At 38.0% G+C, this 19,501-nt stretch overlaps 4 protein-coding genes across 5 annotated transcripts; 2 read left to right on the top strand and 2 right to left on the bottom strand.

Annotated features, from left to right (window-relative positions):
* Positions 1-4,885: 4,885 nt before the first annotated feature.
* LOC112182816 (spore coat polysaccharide biosynthesis protein SpsK) lies at positions 4,886-8,019 on the bottom strand. Its single transcript, XM_024321362.2, has 6 exons — positions 7,614-8,019; positions 6,832-6,991; positions 6,281-6,468; positions 6,016-6,139; positions 5,729-5,859; positions 4,886-5,283 (listed from the first exon to the last, which is right to left on the bottom strand). Exons 1-6 carry the CDS (start codon positions 7,839-7,841, stop codon positions 5,164-5,166), a joined length of 951 nt encoding a protein of 316 aa, XP_024177130.1. The 5' UTR covers positions 7,842-8,019; the 3' UTR covers positions 4,886-5,163.
* A 1,703-nt stretch (positions 8,020-9,722) lies between these two features.
* Positions 9,723-10,696, top strand: LOC112167894 (B3 domain-containing protein At2g31420-like). The gene has a single exon (XM_024304994.2). The coding sequence runs from the start codon at positions 9,723-9,725 to the stop codon at positions 10,503-10,505; it is 783 nt and encodes a 260-aa protein (XP_024160762.2). The 3' UTR covers positions 10,506-10,696.
* A 376-nt stretch (positions 10,697-11,072) lies between these two features.
* Positions 11,073-14,577, bottom strand: LOC112186296. Of its 2 annotated transcripts, none has more exons than XM_024324658.2 (7): positions 14,395-14,577; positions 12,954-13,290; positions 12,727-12,820; positions 12,012-12,133; positions 11,743-11,889; positions 11,501-11,599; positions 11,073-11,410 (listed from the first exon to the last, which is right to left on the bottom strand). In XM_024324658.2, exons 2-7 carry the CDS (start codon positions 13,272-13,274, stop codon positions 11,366-11,368), a joined length of 828 nt encoding a protein of 275 aa, XP_024180426.1. In that variant the 5' UTR covers positions 13,275-13,290; positions 14,395-14,577; the 3' UTR covers positions 11,073-11,365. The 2 variants fall into 2 exon arrangements, with proteins under 2 accessions (XP_024180426.1, XP_040368920.1); XM_040512986.1 differs by lacking the exon at positions 14,395-14,577 and adding an exon at positions 14,246-14,377.
* Positions 14,578-15,440: 863 nt separating this feature from the next.
* LOC112180925 (digalactosyldiacylglycerol synthase 2, chloroplastic) lies at positions 15,441-19,124 on the top strand. Its single transcript, XM_024319502.2, has 5 exons — positions 15,441-15,600; positions 16,028-16,411; positions 16,632-16,898; positions 17,205-17,554; positions 18,314-19,124. The coding sequence occupies exons 2-5, from the start codon at positions 16,130-16,132 to the stop codon at positions 18,822-18,824; spliced, it is 1,410 nt and encodes a 469-aa protein (XP_024175270.1). The 5' UTR covers positions 15,441-15,600; positions 16,028-16,129; the 3' UTR covers positions 18,825-19,124.
* The last annotated feature ends 377 nt before the right edge of the window (positions 19,125-19,501 follow it).

The raw sequence follows: 19,501 nt of genomic DNA, 5'->3' as shown, positions 1-19,501 counted from the left end.
ATATCTAGCCAACAAGTTCATAATAATTGAGGTGTCCGGTCTTGTATTGTGCTAAGTACAATAATGCGCCTATTGTATATAAGTAAGCACTTCTGCTATTAACACGTTTTCGTCATCATTCCTGGGACGAAACGGATCCCTTTTAAGGCCAAGACTACGGACGACCATGGTGCTTCTTTGACTTTATCAAAAATTCCTAAGCATCTATTGACACGGTATACAAGTTCTGAATCTAGACAAAACCGTGTTCTCCCAAGGTCTTTCCTCTCAAACTCGGATTTCAGGTGTTCAGCGGTTTCCCTTAACTCTCAAGGGTTCCAATTATGTTTATCAACATAAACCGCGACAATTGCAAATCCGGAACTTGTCATGGAAACGCGTGGACATAGTTCATCATATCCCTTCCCAATCAAGTAGTCATTTTAGTGACCATTTCAACCTCATTGCAAATATGCTTCGTGGTCTAGAGCTACTTGACTTGGGTAAATGAAGTCCACAAGAACCGTCATTATATTCCGTATCTAGATCCCCATAGAGATACGTAGTGACCACATTCGTAAGCTGCATGTTCAGTTATTTGAAAACTACCAAACTGACAAGGTAGTGGAGTGCAATGACATCCATTACGAGAGAATATGTCTTCTCGTAGTCGATTCCAGGGCGTTGTGAGAAATCTTGAGTCATAAGGCGAGATTACCATCTCTTTTTCTCATCACGCTATCTAACGAAGACCTATTAGGAGGTGTTGGCATCTCAGGCCTGAAATCCTTCCTCTTCGTTAGTGAATCCAATTCAACCTGGATCGCATCTTTCCATTTAGGCCAATTTTCTCTATGTTGGCATTCTTCAACGGAGTAAGGTTCGATGTCATTGGTCTCAACAATTCCACGTCCTCATGTACACTAGTGTAGTTCGTAGAGATCTCTATATTCTCAGGAATTGGTTCTAACATTGAGGCGTCCCCCAACGATGTCTCTTGGATATAACCACAATCCAAAATATTCTCATGAGATGAATTTTGAGTATCAATGATCAATGGATCAAGTTGTGCCATACTCACTCTCTTCTTAAGGCGAGAATCCATCGAACCTATGAGTCTCCTATTCTCTCTAGCGGAACCCATGGCCTGTGACGCCATTATGCCACCTCTGTGGCGTCACCATACCACCATCCATAGTGGTGTTGCCGTACCCATCTTCTCTGGGTGGCACCATGTCCTCTTGTGGGGACATCAATCCTTGCAGGCATGTTTGCAGCAGGTATATGTGATCTCGTCACTTTTAGGGGATCAAGATGAGACATAGTGGGGACAGACCACAAAAATTCTTGTCGTTCTTGTTGAACATTGATGTTCTAATCTCCCCCTAACGACGGGAAAACCGTCTCATCAAAGTGACAATTCACAAATCCAGCTAAATAAAGATCGCCTATCAAGGGTTTTACATAGCAGACTTATGGTTGGAGGCCTATGGCCAACACAAATATATATATATATATATATATATATATATGCATTCATTGCAATTTGCAATGACTCATGTTGATGCGCTATGGCGGCGCAATTGGCACATAAACCGCGCACTCAAATATGCATAAGTACGAGATATTTAGACTCGAACCCAGTCACTAGGTATAACGCAAATAAAAGTTGAGTGGATGCTATGAGTCGTAGACGAATGAGCATAGCTGCAGGCGATATTGTGCGCATTACCAAATTCCGTGCTACCATCGTAGTCTTTTAATGGTGGCTTTTCCGTCAGACCAATTGGGTATGTACATGGGAATATGATACTTGATATCAATACCCAATGATATGCGATAGTCATCAAAAATTTTCGATGTAAACTCTCTAGCATTATCAAGTCAAATGGACTGAATGAGATTATCTGGGTAGTGAGCCCGTAGCCATATGTTATGTGCTAGGAGTGTAGTATAAGCAGCATTATGAGTGGATAATGGCACAACAAGTGACTGGCGTGTTTGCGTATCAACCAACACCATAAAACATCTATACGGTTCGCAAGTTGGTTGATCAAATCCACATAATTCTCTTAGATTCTTTGTGAGAATGGAATTATTTCCTCAAACTCCTTTGCATAGGATGGTCTCAATCCTAAATAACAGGCTTTACCGAACGAAACATAGGCATTATAATCAACTAATGAAGGTTTTGGTTAAGCCACAATGTCACAATGGACTTGAGAAGTAGGGAGAGGAGTTGAATAAGGGTTTATGGCGTCAATGCCATGCATTTGCCGCAGGGGGTAGGCGGCGCTGACCATGTGTGGCCGGTCTTTGCACAATCATGGCGCCATGAGGCGCATGTGCAGCTCCTCTAACCAATTCTTGGTTCTTACTTTTCTTCGTTCTAAAAATGGATGTCCGTGTAAAGTCTTTAATACACGGATCATCATGCCAAAGCCTATATGTGTCAGAATCCCATAAGTCGTCTCTCATGACATTGTTGGATTCAATATCTCAAATAGTGGCTGCATACAACCCACTAGAGCAACACATAAGTTTCTCTAATACTCGTTTATGTCCGTAGTCATTAGAGGTGATGCAAAGGAACTCTGTCCATTCTCATAATGTGTTTCTACATGAAAACCATTGGCTCTTATATAATAAAGTTCAAATTAAGGTATGTCCAAGACATTAAGTAAAAGAATTGACACTTTATTAATAGCCGATGATTACATCAAAGTTTCCAAAAATCTAATCCAAAATAAAATCAAACTAAGACACATTGTAGTCACTCTATCCGTTTGGTAACTCTAATCAAATATGACCAGAAAAGTAGAAAGAGATGTTGGTGGAGCGAGGCTCTCTTAAATACCAATTATCTCAATGACTTTCCTAGACATCACATTTTAGTGGTTCCGCCACATAAGAAAGAGTTAATACAATTGTCATTTATTGACTAAGGCATATTGCCATTACAAAAGTTCTTGGAAAAATAAAAGGACTAATCTAATCAAAGTCTGCTGCATCCTTGTGCACTTCATCTTCAGCTTTGAAGTCCTCTATGGTGAGATTGACATCTCCACTATCTTCTTCTTCTTCTGCAAGGTACACTTCTTGCTCCCTCAGGTCCCTGTATGCCATGTATCTTGCTACTAGTTGCTCGCTTGCTTTGCATTGCTTGAACCAATGCTCAATTGATCCACATCGATGACATACATCATTGTGGTTGCCTCCCTTTAATTGAGGTGCACGTTGCCGGCGTTCCCTAGGAGGGTTGGTGCCACCACCACGACCCATGGCGCCCCCACCACGGCTAGGGATACCACGACCCTCTCTCCCACGTGTGGCATTACCATCACGTGTATCCACACCAAACTTGTAGTTTCCTTCCTGGTTAGGGCGGTTATATGGGCCCATACGTCCCTCATGTCCCTCATTCTTAGGGTACCGCTCCTTGCGCCCTCCTTTGGGTGCATTATAATTCGCCTCATGAACACTCTTAGTTCCAATGAGCCTTGAATTATAATTCCTCACGAGTATGTTATCATGTTTCTCAGCTACAGATATAACATTGATAAGCTAATGAAACCTCGTGATCCGTCCAGCATTGACTTCAATATGGTTTTTCTTTGATACCACAATGGCTGAAACGGGGAAGGTGGAGAGAGTTTTCTCAATTACAATTAGCTCTTGCTCTGTGACAAGTTGTCCACAAAACCTCAACATGGACTGTATGCGAAGAGCTTCTGAATTATATTCAGCAACAAACTTTAAATCAACAAAGCGCAGATTGTTCCATTGAACCTTCAAGTCAGGGAGGAGGGAATCTTAGACATTGCCAAAGCGCTCTTCTGGCGCTACCCATAGCTCTCTTGCATTCTTGATCGACATATACTCCAATCTGAATGCCTTGTCCATATGGCGTCGCATCAAGATAACTGCTTGAGAATGCTTTGTAGGTGTTCACACGAACACAAGATCCGGGTTAGGTGCCTGGATTATGGGTAATATTCCCTTTGAAGTGAGATGGTTCTCAACATCGGTTACCCAATTGTGGTAATCTGAGCCTGTTGAGTCAAGCATGGGAAAGTCGAGTCTAGGTTCATTCGACATCCTGAAAATAAGAAGGGAAGGTATATTAGTTTCGGAGTTAAACTTCCACGAAAGCTAAAATAATAAGATTTCCGAGCTATGCTACCAAGAAATCAATTTCCAAGAATCTCTCTTTTGGATTAGACCAAACAATGATGTTTTAATATGGTCACAATTTAATGCTTGCGGACGCTCTTAGTCCAAACATTATGAACACTCTTAGTTCATACGAACACTCTTAATTCGTTTAATTATGAACACTCTTAGTTCATACGAACACTCTTAGTTCGTTAAGCATGAATCCCCACAATTCCGCTTTGTTAAATACTCAAAACCATTTGGCAACATATATTCTAATATTCTGCAGAAACTAAAAGAATTTAAAATACTTGAAAGCAACAACTTTAATTCACAAAAACTTACGTGATTGTTCTTGGCTTGAGGACACGCGTGTGTTGGAGCAGGCGTGTTTTGGGGCAACAGCAATAAATGGCAGCAACAGTAGGTGCGCAGGGCAGCAGCAACAACAATTTTCAGCAACAACAGCAGTTTCGAGCAACAGTTTTTAGCAACAGCAGTTTCCAGCAGCAGCGGCAGGTTGCAGGAGGAGAGGTAGCAGGCAAGGACTGCAGGTCGTGCAGTAGGAAGCTTGCAGCAGGAGGCTGGGCTGCAGGTAGGGTTTTTGTGGGTAAGGAGGGATGCGGCAGATTTTTGTGAGAGAGAGTTTTTAGGTTTTTTTCTTTTGGGCTAGGGTTAGAACTCGTGCTGATAACGTGTTATAGGAGAATTATAATTGTGTTTATTATTGATAATATGAGCTCTTTATATAGGGAGTTACAAGGTACACAATAGGTAATAGAATCCAAATACAATTGAATACCTAGAACACTTTTCTATTACAACTCTAAACCCTAGTTTGTAGAGACACACATTATGTCGACATCCTTCAACAAATTGAAGCTTCTAGGGATAAAAGACAGTTTCTCTAGAACACCTTAACAACACTTTTACCCCAATCAAGTATGGGTGAAATTGATGAGTACTCCTCAGTATTACAATGAGGAAGCAATTTACAAGACCGTCATGGCATCAAGACTTGGTCACTGGTCACAGTTCAAGCGTCAATCTGACACCATCTCGAAATGAAATAGGAGAAATACCAAGCGTCTGAACTAACTTAGTTATATCCATGGATATGTCAGCAGGAGACATAACTCCACGATCAAGCTGAAGATGAACATGACAGTGAAATATTGTCAGGTACACGAATACTGTATAAATAAATAAATTGACTACTGAGGCAACATAAAGAACAAGGTTCTTTAATCGACAAAAGCCAAAACCTTATTTTATATATTTACCCTAAGAACATTCAACTATCCTAATCCTAACCCTTATTCCAACTCCACTCCAAGGAGCTTAAAAAATGATAGGCTTTCGTTGGTGAGCATACACAATTGATCATTATCCTATTAATTGGTAGAAAGAGGAGAAAACATATGGCTGGACATTTTTGTTGCATGTTTCGATCATATAGGAGATGTCCAGATAATGGCAAAGTGAAAACCAAGTCAGAATGCAACTTGAAAATATAGGTCATGTAAAGGTGATGAAGTTGAACGCCAGTATCTCAAACATAATAGAACACTAGAAATGTAGCAAAGTATCATACCGATGATGAAGATACAGATTTAATTAATGAGAGGTTGTATCCCCTTATATCAGCAACTGTCTCAGCCATTTGAACACGGGATACCCGGTCCGGTCCACCAACATTCAATACCAATTTTCTTTGCTTAGCCTCTGCAAAAATTTCCTTGAATATTAGTACGATGAAAACACAAGTGAAAGTACTTCTCAATAGGAAGTAGAAAATAACAGTAGTCTCGTGATAGCCCACGACAAACACATTTAACCAAAAAGAAACATATTGCAGGCATTAGTTTACAAACTTCATACCTGATATCCATGTCTTGGACAAAGCAAGTATGATTGCTACGACATCCTTTACATACACAGGGCACCGAAACTCATCATGAAAGAATTCAGTTGTATTTCCTTTGGAGAGGACACCATCAACCCACTACATCAATTGCAAGTATCACTAATTTGAACAAAGTAAAGTAGCCTAGATCCAATTTCAATTTTTCATATGGTCTCCAAGCTAATCTGCCAACAAAGTGGCAATAGTACAATTTTAATGTCTGTTATCTCTTTTGCAAACCTGAATCGGAAGAGATTTTGAAACCGGTGAGATTGTCTGTGGCCCAAAGATGATACTGCTTCTCAAAATTGCAAAGTTTGAGCATTTCTCAGTAATGAACTGCTCAGCTGCCACTTTTGATTTCCCATAAACATTTACTGGAACAACTTCATCATCTTCCTTGTAAAAGGACTTCACCCCTTCATAAACTGATGGAAAATCACATCAGTCCCCATCTACAAATAGCTATTTAGCAATTTGTATCCAACAATATGTACACTTAAGTTAATTAATCCAACAATTTGTATCGTCCTTTCCTTTATCTTATTTACCTGAACTGTAGACCAACAGGGGTCTTTAACAATATAAAGTAAATAATGTAATTAAAAATCTAAATATCAATCTCAAGTACTTGAGAAAGTTTATTTGATGGCAAAAGCTAAGTAATAACTATGTGCCATTGTAGTTCTTACCACTTTCTCTTGTTTGCTTTTATTGATCCATCTTTACCGAGTTACTGAACTAGGAATATGAACAAATTACAGTATATGAAACAATTAAGAGTCACTTACCTTGATCAGTTGACAAATGGATCAGAAGATAATTACTCTCTTCTAAGCTCGATAACCAATTAACAAGAGAAGATGGCACATTAACTGACATAGCTGCAGCAGGATCCATTTCACAGGCACGAGGAACCGAAAGTGCAGCACAGTTTACTACCACATCAGGCTGGGAATTCAAATCAATACACCTCTCAGCGCTTAAAAGTTATTTACTTGAACAACAATATCAAATCGCATACCATAAGAAAAATACCTTTAGCACTTGAGATATTGTAGGTTTCCCTAAACAACTAATGGCGTATTGTGCACATCTCAACTCAAAATTGAACAGAAGGATAGCAATCATCCATATAAGAAGAAAACAAACCCCATGCAAGCTAGATCATTGCAGTTAAGGTACATACATCAGGTTGTGAATTCACCTGAATAAACCTCTCAGCACTTAAAAGTTGCTTACTTGATTGTTTTAGAATGTTCAGAGATTTTAAGTTCCCCTAAGCACATTACAGAACCATACTAATGCACACGTCTCAGCTCAGAAAATTGGAACCAAAGAAAAGTAATTATCTAATACAACGACAAAACAAAACCCATAAAGCTAGTACATAGCAGTTAAGGTACAAACGCAACAGCAGAACAGGGCAGTATGGCATTCAAAAAATTCAAACCCAGTAAACAAAATTGACCTTTCCACAAATCCCATTACTCCAAATCATAGCACCAACATTATAAAATCACTAATCACAATCAACATATACAAGAAATTGCTTAATGGGGTGAGAACTGACCGGACCAAACTGATGAGAAATGGCTTCAAATCCATTGCCAGACTTCAAATCCACAGAGAAAGGCAGCACACTAGGAAATGCATTGAGCAAAGCTTGGGGAGGAGGACTTGAGTGGTGGGTAAATGCCAGATCACAAGGAGTGGTTTCTTGAATCTCTGAAAAGCCTTGCAATACATGCTGTCCCAAGTAACCTGTTCCTCCAACTATCAAAACTCTCTTCCTACTCATCCTACTTGCTCTGCATGTGGAAATGTAGGAGATTTGGGAGTGAATCTGATCTGGGTTTTGTTTGGTGAGGTAGGATTAGGAAGAGGTTCAGATCGAGTGGGTTTAGGGGTTATGAGGAAATTTCTGCTGTCAGTGTCACTTGTTTGAGAGATCCATTAGTTTCCGGTGTGTTCCACGCATTTGGTTTTAGAGCCAAAGATAACAACGTTGAGGATTTTTTTAATTTTATTATTATTATTCTAGAAGATTTTTTATGATGCGGTTAATTCATTTCACCCAAAAAAAGAAAAGAAAAGAAAAGCCCTACAGTTAAGCATTTACTTTTTATTTGAACTTTTGAAATTTCACAAAATCATGTGTATGCTAAAGGTCTCCGCTTTAGAATTTTTGAACGGTTCGAAAATGAAACCTTTATTTAACTCGATATGTCCAATATTGTGATCCAAAAATTACTACCATTATTTTATTTGCTTGTCAAACTAGGAATTCATGCAAGAGGAAGAAAAATGCATAAAAGAGGCCCATATTGTAAGAAAATGAGCAAAGGTGCAACCACCGGCTGACTACGAGAATCCGAACGGTCATTACATCTAGGCCACGATTTGTTCAGATATTTCAAATAGACGATCAAAATATAATTGAGAAACTAATGATCCTAACAATAAGAAATTAATTTAAAAACTTTTTTTTTTTTTAATAGGGGTTTGGAACCCAATTCAGCTGGGAGGCTCATCCCCACGCTTGGTTAAAAACTTAAAAATTGGTAAATTCTTACAAATTTTTATCATATGTTTTACATTCTAAACAGGAAAAAAAAAAGATTCGGTGCCATTTTTTTTTACAACCTAAAATATTTAATTACTTTGATAGTAGTTTTTTTTTTAAAATCTTCATCATTACTAATTATTTACATCATATTTTTCTCATTTACAATAAATAAATTAATAAAATATTGAATTAACAGTATCCTTCCCTATAGACCTGACCCAATAGGTAGAAATAAAAACAAAACAGCAGTAAACAATGTCCTGACTCAGAGACCCAGACCCACATGTGGACTTACTCTAGAGAGACCGATGAGTCAAATAGAAATGAGATTCCACTACATTTGGACATTAGAATTTCACTTTTTTCATTTTATGGGGTTGGAAGAAATGTATGTTTTATTTCCATTTTTCCTTCTTTTTTTGTATTATAATTCAACTTATTAAACCTCGTGTTCTTATATTTAACACAATTTCCCCTTTCAAAAAAAATATATATATATATTTAACACAATTTTCAATTGCTCGGTTGTAAAAACCCATAAGCGACGTCGTTTACTAGTGGATTAATCGATCGGAGCCCAGACTCCTCTTTATATTTCCTCTTCTCTTGCCCCTGTGGGTTACCGTTGCCAGAGCAGGTAAGCCCAAGTTTCCTTTCCTTACCTGAGTTGGATTAGGAATACTCGTTATGTTGTAATCAATTCTATAATAACCTTACTTTCCCCAATTTCTTAGGTCAGTTCCTCAATTCCTTGGGTACTTCCTCAATTCTTGATCATCATCTTGGCCCTTTCGCTCTCTGAAAACCCCTTATTTGTTTCTCTGTTAAACCCAGACTCTCAACTTCTGCAACTTTGTTAGGTTGATGGGTACACTGGTCAGTTCTTCAAATCTCTCATATCTTCGAGAACAAGAAGAAAAGATGGGATCTTTGAGTGCAGAAATTCACGAGGACAAGAAATTATGCGAGGACTGGTCTGCGCTTCATATGTTGGTAGAGGTTTCCTGCCATGTTAGCGAAGAAGAAAGGAAGGGTATGTGTGTGTTATCTTTGGTGAGTCAACAGGTATGCCCTAAGAAACAAAGGTCGCCACCCCGTGGTGAAAGTTCGAAAATGACGAGCCCTATCCCTAATATTGCTTCTGGTTCTTCTGATCAAGAAAATAGAAGAATTGATGATAAGTGTTTGAAAAGAAAAAGGAAGCCATGTGTTGATTGTCATAATGATAAAGACTTGGATGCCGCGGCGAAGAAGAAGAAGAAGAAGAGAACATATATGATGAAGGTGGACATGGGTGTTTATCAACCACCTCCTGATTTGCCCGAAAAGTACAAGCAAATGGTGAATGGGCCAAATGCGGCATTGGTGATACAAAAGCAGTTGTTTACGAGTGATGTGAACCCTGACCTGAACCGGCTGACATTGCCACCAAAACAAATTTTGTGCAAGGAGTTGCTGAGACCTAATGAGATAGAAATCCTTAAGCCCAAAGATGCTTTGCTTAAAGTTCCATTTATAGACCCAGAGCTCAGAAAGGAAGAGATTTCACTGAGTTTATGGAAGCTGTCGAGCTCAAATGAAAGGTCCCTTGTGTTCAAATCTGAATGGAATCACATTGTTAAGAAGAACGATCTGGGTGAAGGTGATCTGATCCAAATCTGGTCATTTCGGGATAGCAACGATCAACTTCAGTTGGCACTTGTTGTGGTGAAGAGAGCCGAGAAACGCAAAAGTGGTGAGGAAGTGAGAAGCACCGCAAGAAGTAGTAGTGTGAGCAATGTCAGTGAGGACAGTGCAAGTGCAAGCCACAGTGGAAGAAAATGTCTCAAAATCCGATTTAAATGTAATGCTAGCAGGAGTGAGAGTACTAGTACATGTGAATTATTGAGTCAATGAGGAAAGAAACCCATTTTTGTAATTTGTGAATACTCTCCGATCCTGGTGGGCTTGCCACAATGCCTTTGCTAAATGTAAATGAGAAAACAAAGTCATTTGGTATGCTGGATTTGGTAAATGCAGCTTGCTTTTGGAGTTTGTGGTGGCTCTTTGGTTTTGATTCTGTAGATGATGTTTGTTTCAATTCTCTTGCAGTTCCATGCAGGCTGTTATTACATTTTCAGTTGGTAGTTGATTGACTGCTTTAATAATGATGTCCACTTATCTAGTTGTTTGATTTTGCTTCAATGACTTGCTTTGTTATTGGTTCTTAATTGACTTTATTTACCCAATTTTTCTTTTTACTTCGGTTGTTGATATGAACATTTTACTTACCCAGTTTGAAATACGAGATATCTTTTTCGCTGAGGCTATTTCCTTGAATTATCTTTCACACATTCACCGGAAGTCAAGAAGTTTCAAATTGCCCAAGCAAATTGTGATGTCATGGTAACAAGGCCATGTCAATATGACAATTCAAAATCTTGAGGTTTTCCTTTTTCCATTTCCCAATTCAAATTCTCTCAGTTTCGTCCCTCAACAATATCACGCTCAATAGCAAACTTCATTGGAAATTTGACATTTCGACCTCTAGGAAAACAAAAGGGAATTATGTAGTTTTTAACATTTCAACATCCTAGACAGCTACTAAAGCGAAACCAAGGTATATTAGTATCCTACTTCATCACTAGTTACAGACTTACAGACAAATGCAGAATTATCTACTTTTTTCTTCTTTTTTTTGGTTCTTTCCACCATTTGGTTGTGGTTCGTCAAAGTAATCCACTGCAAACTTATATCCAACTTCAATTCAGCCGCTCTTACTCAGGTTGAGTATGTGACTTCTCTATTAAAAACTCGATTTTCTGTGAAAAAGATAAGAAAATGAGGCAGAGTGAATATCTAGAATTAGGGAAGTTGAACAAGAAGAAGCAGAAGCAGAAGATGAAATATACCTTTACAGATTTATTGACTTCTTCAAGTCTATTAAGCAGCAATTCACTGGGTAGTATGCTTCTGCGTTCTATTGAAGCATAGCGTGGTGAAGCTGCCATCTGCATGATATTGTCAAGCAGATGTTCAATTCACCAAAATGGACCTTACAAAGCTGGCCAGAGATGGCCAGTGACAAGAACACATTGTAGGGAAGAAAAAAAAAATTGAAACCAGTGTGCTAAATAATGAATATCTTTTATACCTTTACGCTTTTAGCTGGTGATCTCAGAATTGGTGCTTCAGTCACGGATGGAGTACCAGCTATGCTTTCCCCTTCTGCAGTGACAGTAGTAGGCTTCCAACTTATACTGCTATCTTGTATAACTTTTGAAGCTTCTGAGATGATGACCTACTCTCCAATTAAAAAATGAACAACCAATATGCATCTAACGTTAGAAATTTTCTTTAATGAGCATGCTTTCTGATTCAAACGAAAAAAAAAATAAATAAATAAGAGACAGTTTTATTCACCTTCCTCAAATCACTAGGGTTAGAAACCCCTTGAACCTGTAGTTCATCAACAGCTGCAGCTTTTCCACGTGCTATACTTTCAATTCGAAAGGTATGAAGTCCATATTTTGACTGCAAACAACCTATACTCGACACAATGTAAATGGAATCACTGTTTTTTTCGAAAGATAAAATTATGGAAAACCTAAATACATTTAGTCTTCAAAATAAACAGTTGTTCTGCATGATGAAATTTTGCATTAGAAATAGAATTTTTAGATCAGATCTATAGCCAACACATTCATGTTGTTATGGACTATTGCAAATGGATTACAGATTTCCATCCATTATAGTTCAAGACTTTATGGTGCTTGACATGGCCCTTCTGCATGGCTGTATAACTTCAGTAGGATGCTTTTTTTTTTTTTCCTTGCACTATTTCCTTATCTCATAAAAACAATAAAAAATTATAAGCAAAGTTGTATTTGCAATTTGGCTTTGCATGCAAAAGCTTTACAGTGACCTGATTCTTGACCATTTACTCCCCCATTTAACTGCTTGAAGCTGCAGAATTGAACAGATAATATAGTTCGTGTGCTTCAGCCATATTGACTTGGGGAAAAATAAAAGCATGAATTCAATATATGAAGGAAGACTAGGACTGATAATGTAGTTGTAAGAGAGTACTACTTGTAGATATATTAGTCAATCAGAAAAGGTTAACAGGCTGGAGTACCTTGTTCAATAATGATGTCAATCACCAGGGAAAGGGGCACATGCCTCTCAATTGTAGTGATGCCCAAAAAGGGTACATAAGAAGGCCTTGACACCTTTGCGGAGAGGGGAAAAAGAAGAATAAAAAGAAGAGTTACATTTATGTAAGATGAAAAAAAAAAGGAAAAAAAAAAGAGAAGAAAAAAAAGAAAAAAAGAAGAAGAAAGAAGTATCAGATAGTGTATGCACCTTGTAGACTATTTCACTAGGTGTAACATATAGCTTGCGGGAGGAGATGTCCTTCTGGAGAATATATCTCTTAAAGGGTAGATATAACAGCATGATGATGCCAACTCCCCAAGCTAAAACCAGCATCAATGATATTGAGAACCATATAACGGTGTCATACTTAACGATATTTTTGGCAAGCTCTTCAAAGGAGGCTGAGTACAGTATTGGCTCAGAACAGTCTGCAGTGTCATCATCCCCTAAGTCAGATTCAGCATAAGGAAGTAGCTGATCCCTCGATGACCGAGATTCAGAAAGACCATCTGTATGACCCATCAACATCTCTCCAAGCTCAAAACTAGCAATAGGAAATATAAAGAATAGTCATTAGATTCAAGTCCAAGATGCTAACTTTTTTATTTTGATGCATTGTTTCTTTACACCCATTGCATTGGCCCAACAAATTTCACGTGAATCTGAGTAGAGACATGATTATGAATTTAGATGCAAATGATGTGCAATGCAATAGTGCACACTTAATATATAGCATACACACCCTCAAAAATATATAACCCCTCAAAGCACAAAGAGTGACAGAACAATTATCCACCCTGAAGCACCCTCAAATGGTCATTTCAATAACTTAACTGCTATTTTTTCCTTCAAATAATGCTTCCTAGTTGACTTGCATAGTATAGTATGTTCATTTCATCCAAAAGAAACAGCATTTCGTGCAAACTTTGCTCTTTTCTTGTTATAAATACCAAGTGCCCAAGAGCCATGCAGTGCTAGTGAAATCTACAAGCCTTACAAAGTGCCAACATTTCATCATATCTGGGCAAATGCACAAGCAGTAGAGTAGAAATTTTTGATGCCAAAACTTGATTTTCCACCCAATATTGAACATAAGTCTCCACAACATATGTCTATCCAACCATTTCACCCTTAACACAGTTAAACTATGGCCCCGAAATAAATTCTGATCACAAATTTCAAAACTTTCTTCTAATTAAAGAAGTAGAGATGGACCCAAGTAGAACAGTTTAAAGATCAATTACATTTTCAGCAGCTCACTAATGACTTCAAATTCCAGAAACAACTTTCCTAAAAAGAAATTCAGAACTCTACTATTGCATAAACATTCTCTCATTTCTTCAACATTAGAAAACCAAGCAATCTCTAGCTACTAAAATTTTCAAAAAAAAAAAAAAAACCCAGATCAAACATGCACTTCTTCTAACAAAGTTTCTAGCTTTAACTACAAAGTAATCAGCTTTAATTGAAACTGTGAACTTATTAACCATCAAGCTTACTCAATAACAATTGCAAACAGGGATTTGAACATACAAGCATGACCCAGATGAACATTAAGCGAATCAAAGAAGAACCCAGATTGGAAATCATAGAGTGAGAAATGAAAGATGAGATTGGAATTGAAATGGAAAAGGGAGTTGGTTAATACCTGGAAAAGCTTTCGGTTTTCAGAGCCTGGTACGAAAATCTGGGGATTTATTAGCGAATGTTGTGCTGGATTCTGTGTGGGGTGTTTTGGTAATTTGAGACGGAGTTCCGAGTGTGTTCAGTGAAATTGGATCAAAACAACCTGAAACAACCAGTCCTTGCGCTCTGTTTGTTTCCTGCCTTTTGAGCTCGAAATGTGTTTTGGAGTGGTAACTAGACTTATTATTTTTTTAACCTTTTTTTATTCTTTTTTTTTTTAATAGACAGGAAAAAAAACATCACAAAGAAAAGCTCCAATAACAACTTAAAGACAGATCATTAAACTGAATAGCCTTAGAAACTGTACGTGGGAAAGTGGAGCTCCAGTTACCAACATCTATTTGTTGTCCTTGAAGAGCCAAGACGTCAGCAACAATTTTTTTTTTCTTTAAAAAAGACATGATAAACAAGATTTGTTAAATTCAGTTTGTTGAATGCTGATGTCGGTTTTCAATGGAAAAAATTGGGGATATAAGTGTATTCAATACTCAGAAGGCGAAGTGGGTCCAATTGAGCACATGTAATTCATTTAAGGGTTTCTAGGCCGTTTACCCAATTAGTATGCCAACGTCCTCTTCCGCAATTAATCTGACCTTTTGTTGAATTTAGAGTTTCCAATGTCACATAACCATCTTTCCAGCCTCATAATTTATTAGACATTGTCTAGCTCTTATAGAAAGATGTGTTTAAACATGTTGGTCGGATTTGTGTTATGAGTAGCTGACAATAGCTCCAAACTATATTGTTCAAACTGTTATAATAATTTCTTCTATTTAATGAAATTCATTTTAAGATGAAAGAAAAAAAAAAATCAACTCATTCAAGAAGAAATCACATTTGGGCAAACAAACACGGCCTTCATGCTCGTAGCGATTTAAATATAATAATGGCACCAAACGTTCTACGAGGTCAGTAAATAGAGTTACAGTAAAACAACCCCCGACGACGTCGTATCACACCAGTCCGCCCAAACAAATTACCGTGTCAAAACAGACGACTGTATCGTTTATTCCTTCTGTAAGTCTGTATTCCATTCACGCAAGCCAAACCCAAGTACCCAACCATCTTCAACTTCTTCTTCTCTCTCTCTCTCTCTCTCTCTCTCTCTTCGCCGGAATTTCCTTCCGATTCCGAGCTTCACTTCCGACGGACCTCACAAATTTACAAGGTACACTCTTCTCAAACTCTTTGATTTTCGCGTAGTAATATAGCCTTTGATTATACCAGTTTCTGTGTTATCGATCAATTTAAGTCGCTTCGATTACATTTCTTCAATGAATTCATATATGAAGCAACCGGATTCCGAGTATTGATGTCGCTTATTGGATCTCATTATATTGCGATCATGCTTTTTTTTTTTTTTGGGAAATTTGTTAAGTTAGAGAAGAATAATAGTAGAAAATGATTTAGTAATCCAATTAGGAACCATGAACTATTATTCCATAGTTAATTTTCCTCTTTTTGATACTATTGATGTGTTAATTTACTACAATTATCATGCTTGATTACTTTGACTGCTTCTCAATAGGTTGCAAACATGGATAGTTCATTGATGCATAGGTTGAGTGATGGTTCATTTTTATCTCTTAATGCAGTTTAGATTACGATTCTTTGTGGTCCTGAGCTGTGTGATCGGGGTTTAAGACTGTAGTAGGATATAAAGGTGATTAGTTGTGGCGTTCGTAACTGATGATTGGATGGATAAAAAGAGGCATATTGCGATTTTTACCACTGCAAGCCTTCCATGGATGACCGGAACTGCTGTCAACCCTTTGTTCCGTGCAGCGTATCTTGCAAAAGATGGGGAGAGGATTGTTAGTTTGGTCATTCCTTGGTTATCTTTGAAAGATCAAAAACTGGTGTATCCTAACAACATCACATTTAGCTCACCGGCAGGGCAAGAGGCTTATATCCGTCACTGGCTTCATGAGAGGACTGGATTTCAATCTGATTTCAGTATACTTTTTTATCCTGGAAAGGTAAATATATGTTAGAACTACCATGGTAGATGCACAAATGAACTTCACTGCTAGATGATCAATGCACTGGAGTCATGGACATCCAGGTTGTCCCATATTTCCCTGTACCCAAAGCAATATTCACGTTTTCCTTGCTTTGGTACCATGAAGTATGGCTTCTGTTTTCCTCACATTCCTTTTATATGCAGTAGGACTAACTTTGACTTCACTTCTGTTGCAGTTTTCCTTAGACAAAAGGAGCATTCTTGCTGTCGGAGATATTTCTGAGATAATTCCTGATGAAAAGGCAGATATTGCTATCCTTGAGGAGCCTGAGCACCTCACGTGGTATCATCATGGGAAGAGATGGAAAATTAAATTCGGGCTGGTTATAGGAATTATCCACACCAATTATTTGGAATATGTGAGGAGGGAGAAGAATGGAAGAATGCAAGCATTTCTTCTAAAATATGTTAATAATTGGGTTGTCAGTATATACTGTCACAAGGTAAAACTTGATTAATGTTATGTTTTCCTGATATATACTATTTCGGACAGTGATTTACTTTTTGCTTTGCTTCAATTGCTAGGTCACCTACCCTTTTCTTTATTTTGCTATAGGATTTGATGTACTTACTGTATGAGTTGTTACTATATAACAGCAGTACTATTGTGGGGTACTGCTTTTCCATTTGATGTGCTACAATTATTTATTACAATGGCTTTTCTAAATTTGGATAGATAGGTAGTGGTTTCTATTGTTTTCATTATCCTGATATATTTGCTAATAGATTCTGCCTATGGTTTTCTGTAGGTAATCAGATTATCTGCTGCCACCCAGGAGTATCCTCAATCGATCATTTGCAATGTTCATGGTGTCAACCCCAAGTTTCTGGAAATAGGCAAGAAAAAGCTAGAGCAGCAACAAAATGGAAGCCAAGCCTTCAGCAAAGGTGCCTACTACATTGGGAAAATGGTGTGGAGTAAAGGCTACAAGGAGCTGCTCAAACTTCTTCAAGACCATCAAAAGGAATTAGCTGGACTTGAGGTTGATTTATATGGAGCTGGGGAAGACTCTGATCAAGTTCGGGAAGCTGCTGAAAAATTGGAACTGGCTGTTAGAGTCCATCCTGGGCGTGATCATGCTGATCTTGAATTTCATGAGTAAGCGTTCTGCCTATCTCTTCTGCTTCCTCATGGTATCACTTTAATATTGTATTATTTAACAACATTCAGATAACAAAAATGTAGTTCCCAAGAATTGCCTTAGCACCAGCAATGATTCTTCTAGAAGCAGGCTAGTCTTGAGACTCTTGACTATCATTTTTGTTGGGCATAGAAGTTTTATAGGATGGGCCACGTATGGGAATTGACTGTTTGATTTGGAATCATATTAGATCACTAAGTTCAAAGATTTTGATAGAAGACCTTTATACCTTAAAGGTTTCTAGGTGTCTAAAAGCTTACATGACTTACATCAATGTAACTCTGTAAAGTGGCAGCTTATGCATTTCTCTAGGTTCTTATGATGCAACTTAACCCTAGGTGTGATGTCTAGAAACCTACTGGTTTGATGCTAGTAGGTTTCTGTTAATTCCCTACTGCTCTCATCCACCAACAATTTACAGCATACAAAAAAAACCCTCAATTAAACCAGATGCTAACCTTTGTACTTATTGTTCCTTTTTATCCTCCCTCATGTTTGTTACCATATAAGTGAATATAGGTATGGAAATCTAATTTATCTCACGGTTACAAGTTAGTTCAAGGGCAGTTTAGTTATCATTGTAAAACCTGTCTTCTTCCAAGTACACCTCAATTAAATCGAGATTTCTTTATAGATGTTCAGCTTTGTTGGAATTTATCATTTTTCGTACTAAGCTTTGTTGGAATGTTTACATATATTACTTGTATTTTTTTCAGTTATAAAGTGTTCCTGAATCCAAGCACCACAGATGTGGTTTGCACGACCACAGCAGAAGCATTGGCAATGGGTAAAATTGTTGTGTGCGCCAATCACCCCTCGAATGACTTCTTCAAGCAGTTCCCAAATTGCCGAACATATGACAATGGAGATGGGTTTGTCAAGCTCACACAGCAAGCACTGGCTGAACAGCCTGCCCAGCTTACTGAGGCACAAAGGTATGAGCTTTCATGGGCGGCTGCCACCGAACGGTTTTTAAGGTGTGCTGAGCTAGAAAAGGCATCGACAGCAAAACTGTCAGAATCTCCCTCAAAAAACTTTATGTCTACGTCATTGAACTTGGGGGGTAAGATGGAAACTGCATCTGCATATGTGCACCATGTGGCATCTGGTTTTGAAGCAACGCGGAGGATTTTTGGTGCGATCCCAAGGAGTTTGCAACCAGATGAAGAGCAATGCAAGGAGCTTGGGCTGGCTGTTCCTGCTGGCAAGCAAGGCTTCGGAAAATGAAGTTGTCAGCTTCTCTTGTGAAAATGTGAAATATTTGGGTGGTCCTTTACCATCAATTGCAGGACATCGTTATTTGGCTACTGGAGTATTCCAATTAAATGTTGTAAAGGATATATATTTCCTGATATTGACAATTGGATAGGAAAAATATAATGAATGATTTGTTAATGCCATCGAGACGAGTCAAATATTTAATATTGTCTCACAGATGTAGAACAGAATTAAACGACGGACGTCATTGGAATTTGTAATTATCATTGCAATGTACATATTGTCATATACACTGTTGTTATGGATTAACACCTAATGTATATATTATCGTGTCTTTGTTCTGATATGTTGTAAATTTCTGACTCGGAACTGACTCGGAACTGGAAAGCTTTTCTTCAGCTCTCTGCCTCTCTTTTTCTGCCATGCTCTAAGCTTTGAGGATAAAACTCAACTCAACGATGGTGCGAACGATAGAGGAAAAAAAAGCTAGTAGCTTCTTGCTCGGCACTTACTTGATGCCAAATGTGGTTTAATAAATTAGAGACTCATTTTAGATTTTTAGGTACTGAAATGCAAAGATATATATTTTCTCAAAAAAAAAAAAAATTTAATTAATTAAAGGCACCACCAAACGACGTCGTTGGAGTCACCGACCTCATTCAAATGAGTGACGGCTGGGTTAACTA

Source organism: Rosa chinensis, chromosome 1 (assembly GCF_002994745.2).
Source record: "Rosa chinensis cultivar Old Blush chromosome 1, RchiOBHm-V2, whole genome shotgun sequence".
NCBI lineage: Eukaryota > Viridiplantae > Streptophyta > Magnoliopsida > Rosales > Rosaceae > Rosa > Rosa chinensis.
The sequence above is the reverse complement of the archived record's forward strand: the minus strand, read 5'-3'. Positions and strand labels throughout refer to the sequence as shown.